Below are 15,318 nucleotides of genomic sequence, written 5' to 3' on the forward strand. Positions count from 1 at the left end.
ATTGTACATTGAACAGTCGGGTTGCCAGCATCGTCATGAACAGTCTTGTGTTGGAAGGATTTTTAAATGTGTGCGATGTAATACAAGAAGTTTTGAGGAAAAAATTGAAAAATAGGAGTACAAAGAGAAAGAGAGTGTGGATAACACCTCTATTAAGTCAACGGTCTTTGTTAGGAGCTTCAGTGTTGTTGTGTAATGAATTCAAAACTGACGATGATTTTTTATTATTTTTTAGAATAGATAAAAACCAATTCGAATGGTTACTGAATGAAATATCTCCGATTATAGAAATGCAAAGCACATTCAGAGAGTGTTTAAACGCTAAAGTAAAACTACAAATAACTTTACGTTTTTTAGCAACAGGCGATTCTTACAAAAGTCTTGAGTTCTTTTTTAGAGTTTCTGACAGTGCTATAAGTTTATTTATTCCAGAAGTATGCGATGCCATTTCTGAGACGTTAAAGTCATTTATCGAGGTAAGTGGTTTATGTAGTAATTAGTTTAATGTAGTTAATGTAAGTAAAACAATATTTTTTTTTACAATCAATATAATTTCAAAATTAAGAAACATAGGTATTATGAATGTTGGATCGTTTCCAGAAATGATCTTAGAGCTAATTGATCATGCATTTTGAGAATCTTCTAGGTTCGAAAGAACACCAATCACATTTGAGATAGAATCGTTGCTTGTACTTAGCTCTATGTTTTCAACTGCTATGTTACTTTGGCTACTAGTACTTATAGTAGTACTCGTAGTATAATTGGGTGTGAAATATTCATGTACTGGATAATTACTTGTAGTATGTGATGTTGTACATTCCTCAGATAAAATCCTCAACTCAAATTCTGTAATAGTTTGTTGGATTATTGATTTTGCTGAAATAAAGTGTTTTTTCGGCATTTGTCGCAACGAAGACGCAATGTATTTGCCAAATATATCATATTCATCTTCCTTCATAGTTCCAACTTCTTTTCTTAGGTTGTCCAATTTCTCCAATGCCACGGCAATCACGTCTTCAGAGTTCTCGTTACCTTTATTTCCCTCCACATGGTTTCTTTTGCGTTTAGGTTTTTGAGGTAAGTTTCGAGAATCATCAGAAAAATCAGTTGTATGTTGCGATGTACTTAAAAAGGTATCTTCCATTAATGTGGTAGTTTGCGTGACATCACTGCCTGTATCGCTGATTGTTGAAGCACAATCAATATTTTCATCCTGAAATATAAAACTTTAAATTAGGCACTGGATCATCATGGTTGTTAAATAGGTAATGTTTTTTTTTTCATTTCAGATCCCGAAAACAGAAGAAGATTGGCTAAAAATTGAAATGGAATTTCCCAATTTGTATTGGAGCACTTGATGGTAAACATATTGTGATTAAGGCGCCACCAAACACTGGGTCAGATTTCTTTAATTATAAAAAAAATTACAGTATAATATTATTAGCTTGTGTAGATCACGATTATTGTTTTACGTATATTGACATTGGTGCAAAAGGCAGAGATTCAGACGGCGGTGTTTTTGATCATTCTCCCTTGAAAACGGCAATTGATAACAATGCTCTTAATATTCCTGAAAGATACGTGTTCGTAGCTGATGCTGCATTCCCACTCAAAAAATACTTAATGAAACCTTACCCCGGTCATGATCTTACCGTTGCTGAAAAAATATACAACTCTCGATTATCGAGGGCTCGGAGGATTGTCGAAAACGCTTTTGGCATATTGGCTTCGCGATTTCAAATATTTGGTAAACATATCAATTTAAATATTAAAAATACGGAGAAAGTCGTGAAAACATGCTGCTGTCTTCATAATTGGCTGCGTAAAACATCCCCTGCACATGCACACTTTGCATATTCAAATACCTGGAGATCTAATTTTCTATCATTTGTTGAAGAAAACAATATGGACTGCAGTGAAGCAAGACAAAAACGAAATGCTTTACGTGATTATTTTAACAGTGATACTGGCGCTGTTTCTTGGCAAACAAATTGTCTTCAATAAATAATATGTAATTACTGTGTTAATTTAAGTTAATAAACTTGCTTACCATATTTGTATTTGTATGTCTTTTACTTGTATATGTCCTCAAAAATCCATCAGCTATTTCAAACCACGGCATCTTTGGTTTATAAACAGATTGTGTACTGGCACCGGATCGGAAGCTAGTGTCAATTTTTTTTCTTTCTTTAATGTAGGTAGACCGTAATTTTTTTATTTTCTTGCTTATGTCTTGCAATGAAAGTGATGGCGTATTCAACGCGTCTCTTATTCTTGCATAGGTGTTATCTCTTGCTTCTCGACTTCTGTACGACTTATCTGTAACATTCCATAGAACTTCGTTTTCCCGATACAGTTCTACCAAGTGCGTCATTTCCGAGTCACTTAATTTTCGAGAGGCCATTTTATATGCACAATCGTGCGCGTGCGGCGTGTGGCTCGCGCTCTTCGAACTGAGCGGCGGGCTGCGGGCGGCGGGCGACGGGCGACGGGCGGGGCACGGCCACTCGACACCGACAAAGGGCTCGACCGAATACGGTCAAACGAATACCTGTTTACATTAGTCGGTGACCGAATGCGGCCTGCAGCCGAATACGGTCTGACCGACTTATGTAAACGCGCCATTACGTATAATTTCTTATATTTCTTTGTCTGCTTGAAACTTTTTATTTTTATCTTTATAATCATTACTTCTAATCTTCCAAAGACAAGGATTATTTCGGAAACCTATAAATTCATTAAGCAATTCACGGCGGAAAGTGACGGTTTCGTTTTATTTATCTGCTCAAATACCGCAGTAAATAAATTAAACTATAATCGTATATTTAATTAGACGAAGTTAGTTACTATATTAATTACTATCATATTAATAACGTTAACTGTGTTGTCAGTTTTTGACGAAATAAAAATAGTGTTGTGAAAATTGAATGAATGATTGAAAAGAATCCTTTATGAATGAAATTGCCTCGATTGTAATAGTGTGCCGAACTGCCGATATCAGGTACTGGGTTCGATTTTTTGTCGTGCTTTGTACATCCCAACGAATTTTCGACGACTATCTTTCTATAGTATCTACCTATACTGAATAACGAGTAATTGAAACATTAAGGAAAACATTGCAAGGAAACTTGTAAGCCTGTTCAATTTGCAATACATCATGTAGTTGAAACTATATATTAATTAAATATAACAATTATGTGTAGGGGGAAGGATGATAAAAAAGCATCGATTATTAAATATAGTTTTTATTCATCGTCAGTAAAAAAATCATCACTGACGCTTTCTGTGACATTAATTATAAACCTGTCTGAGACATAATCAATCATGTGGCCGAGACCATGCATTTTGTCCTCTTCTTTAATTATGTGGGACACGCAGCTACTCCATTTTTCGGGCGTGATTTGTTGAAGTCCTTCTTCGACGAGTTTTTTCACTTCTGTGATTTTGAATGTTTTGTTACGTCTTGCAACATATCCTTTAGCCTGCGCCCACACCAACTCAATGGGATTGAGCTCACAGTGGTATGGGGGCAGACGTAAAACAGTTATCCCATGCTGCGCTGCCATCTCGTCCACTACATATTTATCTGCATGTTCATTTTTTTGCTGCCGTACAATGTCTATAAGAGTAGCTTTAACCATTGTTGCATCGAAGGTTATATTTTTTCTCGTTAGCCACTCTTGTATTCTATCTAGGCTTTGTCCAATTCATTATAGGCAACGCTTCTTCTCCTGGAGTGGTAGGGGGCATTATCCATCACCACTACGGAATTTGGTTTTAGCTTTGGCAAAACCCCCGTAAACCACTTCTCAAATGACTCGGCATTCATCTCTTGATGATAGTCATCTTGATTTTTTTCGCTTCAAATATCAGCAAGCTATCTTCTACGAATCCTTCTTCCCCGCCTATATGGCCAATCAAGGCGCTTGCCCTTTCCTGAAGGCTGTTTTAGGCCAGTGGTTAAGCCATCTAGGAAGGCCTGGCGAGACGATACCACTGTTTGGTCAATCCAAGCCTTCTTCGGTGCATGACCTTTAAAATATTGAAAAATATAAATTAATTATTAAAAGTACAATATAGGAAGGAAAACTTGCTGTATCGTCGAATTAGGCGTTTTTGTACTTTCCTATATGTAAGTAATAATAATTATAAGTACCTAATAAAAGTTGCTGCTTACCTTATTTATTGTTTTCTTACATTTCGTAGTATCCCCAAAAAAAGAGTTTATTATTTCGTATGCGAACCATATCGGCTTGTAAACATCGTCGACACCTGCTCGAGAGTTTTCTGATATCTTAACTTTATTTTTGTACCCTCTGTAGCTTGCTAATAACGATGTTTTTTTGTTTTTTTAAGTCATCAATGGGTATTCCCATGAATTCACTAAGACGACACCACGCATCATGGTTTTATAGTTTATTTTTGTAGTCTTTTAAATTTGTATTCCATAGCACGGTTTCGCTTGGAAATATTCTAAAAATTTCAACTCAAGTTCGTTTGTCCAAGTTCCGCTCATATTGACGCCACAAGGTACACAAATTACATACATGTTCAAGTCGACGCCGCGTCGCCGCTGCGGCGTCCTATGTAATAATAATGTATGTGTCCCTTACAATCTAAATTATTAATAATATTAATCACAGTATTGTTAGTAAAACGACTAGACAATATTATATTATATATGTTACTGTAAAAGCCCGAACTGTGGTAAATCCTAAGATTTTCCGGTATAACCTAAGATTTACCAACTCTCAATGGTAAAAGTCCGAACAAGCCAGAGTTTAAAAACTATGTTACGATATATAAAAAAATCCTCCTTCATAACTATGTTTATAACTATTTCACGGTATAATTATATACTGTGACATACTTATAAAGAAGGAGTTTTGGGCAAAGCGACATGGGTAGGTTAGGTTAGAAGCGAGCGAAGCGAAGCTCCCACCTTAGCCTTCGTGGTTATTTTTTTTTAACCACCCAGAAGGAGGAGCCCCGCGAAGCCGCGAAGCGGGGCTCCGGCGATATCTCGGCATCATCAAGTGAATATAGGTAAAAGTTCGAAATAAAAGAATTGTTCGGACTTTTACTCTTGCGAGTTGGTAAATCTTAGGCTGCGTTCAGACATGCGGGTATCGTGCGTTTACGAATCGCGCGGTTTGAAACCGCAAAATTGTGATGCTATTCAGACACCCGCGGTTAGTATGCGATTTCGTGCGTCAGTTTCAAAATTGAGGTCGACGAAGAAGTGTGTTTACTGTGGTTGCTCCTTAAAAAAAAGAAAAGAAAAAGGCGGTATTGGGTGCATCCAATATTACGTGACCGACTAGTACATGGTCAGTTCGTAACGTTATATCCCAAATTAAGAATGTATGATAACAAATTTTTTGACTATTTGAGAATGTCAATAAAATCTTTTGATGAACTAATTGAACTGATCAGGCAAGATGTTTCATGCTCTGAAACGCATTTGAGGCCAAGCGTGTCACCGGAAGAGAAACTCGTAATAACTTTAAGGTAAGATTTATTTATTGTTCTTCAAAATCAGCATAAATATTTTCTATAACTGTAGGGGACTGAGAGCCAGAACTAAATTGCGATGGTGACGGTGACGGAGCCGGAACAGGAGGAGATGATCCAGATGTAGTAAAATATCCTTGCGGGCTTGTATACTGTTGTCCTTGCCAATACGAAGGTGTGATCTGCTGAGTATTGTAGCGAACAGGGGGTGGTAAGCTTTGTTCTTTTTGTATCACTTGAAGCAATTCAATTTTGGTTGCTAAACGCCTATTTTCTGGTACTTTTTTGAGTTCTTTATATAACGACAAACAAAAGAGTTTGTCCTCATCTTGCTTGGTAATACTGTTTTCTTGAAGTTCAGTTTGAAAATGTTTTCGTGACTCGATACTTTTTTCTATTAAAACAGCTATTTTTTCTTCTGGCGCTTGTGTTTTCTTACGTTTAGGGGGACGTATTTCAGTGGCTTCGGTTGCATTGGCGTTTAGTTGACTTGTCTCCTCACTTTGCCTTTCATTCTGTTCTTCAATATTAGTTGTAGTGTCTTTATTACTTACACTATTCTGTAGGAAAGATAATCTTGAAAAATACATATATCGGGCTCCTTTACGAGCACTTGAACCAGAAGGAGTTGTTTTTTCTTTTTTGTATTCTTTATTGTAGCAATCTCGTATGTTTTTCCATTTTTTTTGGAGTTGTGTACCTAAAAATAATAACATTATTAATAATATTCTTTATTATTTGTTTCAGATATCTTGGTACGGGTTGTTCATTTGGAGAACTTAGCTACAATTATCGTCTAGGAAAATCGACGATTACTGGAATTGTCCGCGAAGTATGTAAATCATTGTGGAATAAGTTGGTAAACATAGTTATGCCCGAACCGTCTGAAGATAACTGGAAGACAATAGCACGAGACTTTGAGAGATATGCAAATTTTCCAAATTGCATTGGTGCTATAGACGGCAAACATATCCGAGTTATAAAGCCTGTTGATTCGGGTTCTTTGTATCATAACTATAAACATTTCTTTTCCATAGTGCTCTTAGCACTTTGCGACGCCAACTATTGCTTTACTTATGTTGATATTGGGGCTTATGGCAAAAGCAGTGATTCTGCTATATTTAAAAATTCGGTTTTTTATAAACGCCTGACAGAAAAATCAATACACATACCAACACCTAAACCAATATCTAATGTAGACCTAACACCAATGCCTTGGGGTTTCACTGACTCGTCTTCAAAGGGCTGCGACTGTGGGGCTCCCACCCAGACAATGGCACACCTGCTCTCCTGCCCTAAATGCCCGTACAACTGTACCAAGAAGGACTTATCCGAGGCAAGCCATGACGCCATTGCCGTTGCCGACTTTTGGTCGAAACATATCTGAATATATATCTAATTATTATTATAACATATATAGATATATATATATATATATATATATATATATATATATATATATATATATATATATATATATATATATATATATATAATAATACATATACTCGTATTTATTTACTGTTAATATAAAACTGGAGGTATCTAAAACTTTAAAAACCATTGACACGAAGAAGAAGAAGACCAATGCCTTATGTTATAGTTGGAGATGAAGCCTTCGGCTTAGCAGAAAATTTAATGCGCCCATATTCAGGCAAATGTTTACCATATGAAAAAAGGATTTTTAACTATAGGTTATCGAGAGCCCGACGTAATATTGAGTGCACTTTTGGTATTTTGGCTAACAAATGGCGCATCTTTCATAGACCTATAAACATAGATTTTGCCGAAGACATAATAAAAGCCTCTTGTGTTCTACATAACTATGTGCGGACTAGAGATGGTCTAAAATTTAAAGATACTTTATATAATGCACCCATGACTAATCTTAATACCTTGCACGCGGGAAGAGGGACACCGTCATCTTTGAATATCAGAGATAAATTCGCTCATTACTTTGTGATCGATGGGCGTGTTCCATGGCAAGACACAAACATATAGCTGCAACTAACATACCGTACTTGTAATGTTTAGGTACATAATAAAAAAAAAAAATGAAATATGGTAATACCGTTGTGATCTTCATTTGAAAAATGCTCGAAATGTCTGCATAAAGCAGCCGAAGTTTGTTTATATTTATTTAAGTACTCACAGTATACGGAGAGTATAATATACGCTTCATAACAATAATTATAACATAATTCTGTCAATTATTTTTTGGTGAATAAACTTACTTACTTAAAATATTCTTTTTTTCCACCGTGTCTTCGCAATTTCCAAATATCTCCACCAACTCTTGCCAAGCTCGGTTCTTGATAATTTTATTTGAGTAATCATCACACTGAATATCCCATATTGCAGGTCTCTCCCACCTCATCAATAAATAGTTCAGTGTCGAAACGATCCATGGCGAACTCACGAGCAGTGACGTGCTCACCGCGCGGTATCCGCAATGCAACTGAACGCTAAGTAAAGACTCCATAGTAATAGAAACGCGCGGGAGCAGCGCGATTCTATTTTCTGGCGGTTGGGTTGCGGTAACCGCGCGGCTTGATTAACCGCGCGGTTATGTCTGAACGATTACTAACTAACTCATATAAATAAGACCCGCGCGATTTCCATGCGATTCTATAATCGCGCGGTTCCCGCCTAGTCTGAACTAGCGCTTACCATTAGAATTTTTACGCGGCAGCATCTCATCATCTAGGTACATTTGAAGCTCTCTTATCTATAGCCCTGGCCTGAGCGCTGCCGTGCGGCTTACTTAGTTCAGACATGGCGGAATCCGTGCGGATGCAAATCGCGCGGTTCTAAACGCAAGTGTTCAGACAGACGCGGATGTAAATGCGGAGTGCCGTAATCCGCATAGAGTGACAGCGTTCTAGTCCAATCATGGAAGTCGAAGAAGCAATATGTGTGTACTTGTTGCTCCGTAAAAAAGAAAGAAAGAAGAAACGGCAGTATTGGGTGCATCCAATATTACGTGATCGGCTCACCCATGGTCAGTTTCAGACTTTATATCCAAAATTAAGAAGTTTTGAACCAAAATTCTTTAATTATTTGAGAATGTCGATAAATTCATTTGATGAATTATTAGAAATGATCAGTGAACAAATTGCATCTAATGATACCCATATGAGGTCAAGCGTGGCCCCAGAAGAAAAACTCGTGATTACATTAAGGTAAGATATTTATTTTATACATCAGAATATATGTTTTGTACTATAGAAGACTGTGAGTCGTCAGTGCTATTGCATGATAAAGGCGATGGAGACTCTCCTGGTACGATTGTAGAATATCCTGTAAAATATCCTTGTGGGTTTGAATATTGTTGGTTTTGCCAAAATACTTCATTAGGCGTGTGTTATGAGGCGAATGGCAAACTCACTTTAAAAAATAAAACTTTATTTATTACACTTAGAAATAATACATGAGTTATGAATTAACACTGATTTACGACTAAGATTTGGAATTGATTTAGAACTGACTATGTTTATAACTAACTATGAACTGACTGTTCGTACATCGAGGACGAGCTTATATACTAATACAATATGTGAAACGTAAACTTATTAGCTAATGGTTTTAGGGCTAAAGTAAATATGATAAGCGAGTCCTGAGAAAAGACAATAACAAAGTGATTAGTAATTATAGTAAACAGGATACATTAAGATGATGATTATTAAATACAAGATAACATAATGATTATATGTTTTGATTTAGATGATGTTAAAATATGAGGACTTTATAGTTATATACTAGGTTACAAGGATTTATGTATTAATATGTCTTATGTAATACTACAATGTATGACTTATATGCTATTATAACACCTCCCCCCTTAGAACAAAGATTGGGCGTTGGCGCCTAAACTTTGAGAAGATGGTGGCAGTATTCTTGTAGCATTATTTTCTTCGTCTTCGTCTTCTGAGATACATGAAGTATTATGAGTGATGGTCCTCATTGGGATACTAATTTGACTGGATCGTCTTCTGGAGGAGTTGTCAAAGCAGTTATTAAAGATTTGTATACATCCTCTTTCGTTTGTACATTGGGTAAATCTATACCATCGACTGAATAGTTTCAACAGGAGAAATGTTAACATGAATATACCCAATATAAAATAGAACCATGAAAAACTAGTTCGGTTATTCTCTAAGAACCTTTGAGATGCTGATTTAGACCGTAAGTTTTGTAGTTCTTGAGAGTAAGTGTCTAGATGATTCTTGATAGTTTTTAATGCATCTAATGGTACATCATTGATGGCTATAGGAAGTAGAGTTGGAGTCTTGATGTCTTCGGGTATTTCAAAGCAATCTTCAGTTCTGATGTCGGGCACGATGACTGGATATGTGACATTGTCTTCTGATGACTGATATGCTGACAGAGTGCTGTATCCGGTGTGGAGTTTACAGCCCTCAGGTAGATTTATGATTCCGGATCCTTGAAGTTTGTGGTTGGAAATTTCATTCAGACATTGTAATACACAGTGAGTATCCTTTGTTAAAATGTAGAGCCACTTATTGTTGCCAAGAGGTTGAAACGTTTGAATTTCGGCAGGAAATGTTGTGGTTGTACAAGTCGTAGGGATTGTTGTCGATTTACTGAGGAGGATATCCGTCTCGCAGATTGGTCGTGCTGAAGAATCGTAGATCACGAGGTCTTTACAGATGCTTTTTCGTGGAGCGTAGACTTTGCAGTTGTTCAGCAAACTCGTTGAGACATATCTTTGTCCACTAGGGTTAGTGGCTAGGTAAGTATGCTCAGGGATAATAGTTGAGTGGAAAGAGGAATTAGGATGTTGGATAGGAATTGAATATATATGATATAAAGTTAAAGGATCATTCTGAACTAATGGGAATTCTAAAATATAAACTAGTCGATCAGAGAAGACGTAGGCTGATAGATATGAAGAATCTAGAAGTGTATGGATGTTTTCTATAAAGACGGAAGTAACTAATCTTTTATTCGTTCTTAATTTATTAGATAGTAGTAATTCATTATATAATTTTTTCAAGGATATAATAGAGTAAGTAACATCTTATAACTTTAAACGAGCCTATATATATATATATATAGGCAAGTTGGAGCATCTTGCCTATATATATATATATATAGGCAAGATGCTCCAACGATTTTCATGAAAACACAGGAGGTTTCGGGGGTGTTAGGTTTCACTTTTAGAAAACGCAAAAAAAAAGGAAACGGTTCCTACGGTTTTCATGAAATTTATTATGGAGAGGGTTTTTGGGTCTCCATCATCCATTAGTAAAACGCACGCACGTACTTTAAACTCTTAAACCTAAACGCATATATGAACATATCTTCACAGTAACAGTGAAAGTATATACATAAATATATGTGTTAGCCATGGATGAAAAAAATTGTTTTTGTTTCAGTGGATAACAGCACTCAAACGCGAGAAGCCGATATAACACTGTTTGAGAAAGGATCCGAAAATAAGCTTTCGTATTCGACTCGTGACTTACCATATATCAATTACTATCCCAATCGTAAAATTTCGGATCCTCGGAATGAAGATATGGCTAGAATCATATTATATGAATTAGAGCGCTTGCCTGAAAATCACCGCATCGCTGCATTTACAGCAATATTCAATGAAATAAAAGAGCAGCAACGCAAAGCATCATCTTCACATACTACCAATACTAGAGGAAGTTCAGAAGACCTCAAAATATTAGATTTAAAATCAAGGGTCGAAAGAAACTTGATAAAATTACACGGCGATGCATTTCTTTGAGGATTAATTATATTTTTTTATAACTAAATGTATCACGTAGTCTGCTCATATTCTAGATAGATGAGTGCTCAACTGTAACCTGTTAATTTTATTTAGTTTATTGACAGTCCTTGTGAAAGAAGTGAAAGCAGTGCCATTTAATTTTCTAATTAACAGGATCTCATAGTGGTAAAACAAAAACAAGTGTTTGTGTTGTATTCATAGTTTTATTGATGAAAAATAGAAAAAAAACAAAAATCAGTAAAATAAATTCACTTGTTGTCGTAAACCAAGATTATAACTTAAACGGATTGATAACTTCCAAATAATTAAAATCTTATATATCTAAATAGTTTAATCACTCACTCATCTTTAAAGCCGTAAATAATTTAAATTTCTACAATGATTTAATGGATTACTTGCAGGAGGCATTATAGTAACCTACTGTACTATTATGAAACTACTCTGTTGAAGTGCCTACATTAAACATTTACTTCTTATCACTTACAAATTTGTTTTATTTATTATTTGTTGGAATCAGCCATGTGATGCAATATTCGCAATGTGCATCAATGATGATTAGAACGTTATAAGGAGTCACTACGATGTCAATTAAGTAGTAAAAAAATTAACTTATCTTTCTAAAGTTACTAAGAGCGTTTATTTGTTTTGAGTTGAAAAAAATATCTTCAATATTTCTTAACAATTGTATGAAGGCCTCAATTTGCCTTTTACAAATATATATGCAAAAAAATTGAAAACAATTTCTAACTGTATATTATTTATTTCTAATTAAAGCAAATATTACTAAAATAAAGTATAAATACATTTTATAATAATATACTTTGTAATATTTGCTTAAATTCAAAACAGATTTTCATTAAAATATTGTGTGCAATATTGTTCCACATATTATCTGTAAGAAGAAATTTATCTTTATATATTTTTTATGAAATATTCAAGAAAATGTATTTTTTTCAACTGCACACAAATAAACGCTCTCAATACATTAAATGAGTTTTATGCCAAAAGAGTTCTCTAGGGAGCGCGCTATAACTAAATTCCACTCGGAACCAAGTTGTGTATAGAAGCTATATTACCATTTTTTTTTATTTTACACTATATTTGAAGGACCTCGTCCTAATGTACGAGCACATGCTTATTTATTTTTTAAGTAGATTATAATTAACATTTAAGAAAAGTAGAGCATTTATATGTTTACTGCTTAGACGGTTACGGCGATCAGTGACCACCTGTCCAGCTTTTGAGAAGATTCTCTCTGCTGGTGTTGAGCTTCCTGGTATACATAAGTATTTAAGAGCAACATGTTTCAGACTGTTTTCATTAAATGTCCAGTACTCAATTGGATATTCTGTCCTCGGTAATAAAGGTTTCGCTAGATATTGCCGGACGTCAATGATAGTATCAGCTGTTACTGAATGTATCTCTCTATTTTGATGTGCATCAACAAATGATAGTAGACTGTCTAGTTTAGATTTCTTGGGAGTGTCCGAATCGTTTTCCAGGGAGCTATCACCAGTTGCAGTACTTTCAATGGCACTTGCTCTTAGAATTTGCCTTGACGATAGATAAGAAGAGTACTCTTTATGAACGTAGGATATTGCCCTTTCTACATCAGCATCAGTTTTAAATCCGACTTTCTTGAAGTGCGGGTTTAAAAGTGTCGCAATAATACACGCAGATCTACTCTCAAATGGTTTCAGTTTATCATTGATGGCAGTCTTCATATGTTGTATGACTATATGTGCAGCTTCTGTGAAATTGTCGGTTTCAAACTCTACCATTTTTAAACACAATCCTTTTATTAACGGAATAATTAACGATATAGTCACATATTTATCGCCAGATACTGCTGCTGTGCAAGTATCGAAGGGATCTAAAAGTTTTACGAGTTCACCCAGGAATATATATTCATCTGCTGATAAATTAGATGGTGCATTCGATAGTTGGCTGATAGCCAGAGTTAATTCTTCTTTTACGGCCATTATTCTTTTAAGCATAAAGTAAGCGCTGTTCCATCTTATTTCAATATATTTAATTAATTTCATTTCCGGTTTTTTTATATCTCTCTGTATGGACTTTAATTTATCAGACGCTAAGGTACTTCTTTTAAAATGACTTACAATACTTGAACATTTGTCAATTAATTCTTTAACATTTGGTTCAGTTAACACATCTTTAATAACTAGATTGAGTGAATGTGCGAAACATGGCATGTGACGGATTTTCAAAATCTGGGCAACTTTTATCATCGTCGAGGCGTTATCCGTCACAAGTGCAATAATTTTATTGCGACAGTCCCATTTCGTCAAAATATTTTCTAAAACCTAAAAATTATAAAATTATATCAGTTTTTTATAAGTATATCTTTCAAGTACTCTCTACAGGTACTTTCAGGTACTTACCATGGCTATGTTATCAGCAGTATGTCTTTCTTCTATTACAACAGTTTCTAAAAGGGCAGCTTCGAGGTTCTGATTTAAAATAAAATGGGCAGTAACTGCACAGATGCCTTGATTATTTTTTGATGTCCACATATCAGTAGTCAGTGCTATATTATGAACATTTTGTAACATTTCATGTAATTTCACCTTTTCAGTAGTATGCAACTTAGGCAGCAACTTATTAGTTAATGTATATCTAGATGGTAACTGGTACTTGGAATCAAGAGCAGTCACAAATTCTCTTAAGCCTTCGCGCTCAGATAATCTTAGAGGTTCCATGTCTCGGGCTACCATCTGTGTAAATAATAAATCCAGTCGCTTCTTTTTTGTTGAATTTGTATTATAAAATTCTGTTGACGTGTCTGGATTCGAATTTTCTGTGATGAGACTTGTATCAAGGTCACTGGCGCTGTTTGAAATGGATGGCACTTGATATTTGTCCGGATGTTTTCTTAATACGTGGTCTTTCATGTTGGATGTATTTTTACTATATTTAAAGTCTCTTAAACAATATTTACAAATCACTTTTTCGTCACTTATTTTATCAAAGTGCAGCCACATAGGAGATTTCTTTTTTGTTGATTCCATTTTAATTTAAATGTGTTTTAAATTTCCACCAAACAACAATAACTTTAAATCACAGTCTCGAACTTTAAAGTAGGTCGGTAGGTAGATTGTATAATACTTTGTCGTGATAATATTTCTAGTTACCCTCTTAATCAATATAATAAATGAAGTGAAACATTATCTGTGTAATCACCAGACCAGCTAAACTTTATAAACAAGCAATACTATCGTAAGTTTAACGACTATCGATAGGGCAAAACTATCGATACTCTCGATACTATCGATACTGTCGATACTATCGAAGTGAACACTATCAATAGTATCGATACTATCGATAGTATTAGTAGTGTGTGTATTGATACTATCGATAGTATCGATACTATTCCTCTTTAGCAATACTATTTCCCAATTTAATCAATCGATACTATCGATAATATCGTCAAGTTTCGATAGTTTCGATAGCACTATCGATTGTATGACTGATTTTTAAGGCCACGATAGTATTACGATACTATCGATAGACTATTGCTATCGCAACAACACTACATCCCAACGAATTTTCGACGACTATCTTTCTATAGTATCTACCTATACTGAATAACGAGTAATTGAAACATTAAGGAAAACATTGCAAGGAAACTTGTAAGCCTGTTCAATTTGCAATACATCATGTAGTTGAAACTATATATTAATTAAATATAACAATTATGTGTAGGGGGAAGGATGATAAAAAAGCATCGATTATTAAATATAGTTTTTATTCATCGTCAGTAAAAAAATCATCACTGACGCTTTCTGTGACATTAATTATAAACCTGTCTGAGACATAATCAATCATGTGGCCGAGACCATGCATTTTGTCCTCTTCTTTAATTATGTGGGACACGCAGCTACTCCATTTTTCGGGCGTGATTTGTTGAAATCCTTCTTCGACGAGTTTTTTCACTTCTGTGATTTTGAATGTTTTGTTACGTCTTGCAACAATATCCTTTAGCCTGCGTCCATACCAACTCAATGGGATTGAGCTCACAG

The 15,318-nt window shown here is 35.2% G+C and overlaps 2 protein-coding genes across 2 annotated transcripts; both read right to left on the minus strand.

Moving 5' to 3' along the window:
• Positions 1–218: 218 nt before the first annotated feature.
• LOC142982795 (uncharacterized) lies at positions 219–3,410 on the minus strand. Its single transcript, XM_076129478.1, has 2 exons — positions 2,030–3,410; positions 219–1,213 (listed from the first exon to the last, which is right to left on the minus strand). The coding sequence occupies exons 1-2, from the start codon at positions 2,402–2,404 to the stop codon at positions 623–625; spliced, it is 966 nt and encodes a 321-aa protein (XP_075985593.1). The 5' UTR covers positions 2,405–3,410; the 3' UTR covers positions 219–622.
• Positions 3,411–12,409: 8,999 nt separating this feature from the next.
• Positions 12,410–14,450, minus strand: LOC142982540 (zinc finger BED domain-containing protein 4-like). The gene has a single exon (XM_076129076.1). It carries the CDS (start codon positions 13,525–13,527, stop codon positions 12,418–12,420), a length of 1,110 nt encoding a protein of 369 aa, XP_075985191.1. The 5' UTR covers positions 13,528–14,450; the 3' UTR covers positions 12,410–12,417.
• Between the last annotated feature and the right edge of the window lie 868 nt (positions 14,451–15,318).

This window comes from Anticarsia gemmatalis, chromosome 22 (assembly GCF_050436995.1).
Source record: "Anticarsia gemmatalis isolate Benzon Research Colony breed Stoneville strain chromosome 22, ilAntGemm2 primary, whole genome shotgun sequence".
Classification (NCBI taxonomy): domain Eukaryota; kingdom Metazoa; phylum Arthropoda; class Insecta; order Lepidoptera; family Erebidae; genus Anticarsia; species Anticarsia gemmatalis.

What these genes read in the sequence shown, in the direction of transcription:
- LOC142982795 (XM_076129478.1), bottom strand. Translation starts at nt 2,404, where the DNA reads ATGGCCTCTCGAAAATTAAGTGACTCGGAAATGACGCACTTGGTAGAA. An exon ending in TAAGCAAGTTTATTAACTTA is followed by an intron (nt 1,214 to 2,029) that starts AATTAACACAGT and finishes TTTATATTTCAG; the next exon opens with GATGAAAATATTGATTGTGC.
- LOC142982540 (XM_076129076.1), bottom strand. Translation starts at nt 13,527, where the DNA reads ATGATAAAAGTTGCCCAGATTTTGAAAATCCGTCACATGCCATGTTTC.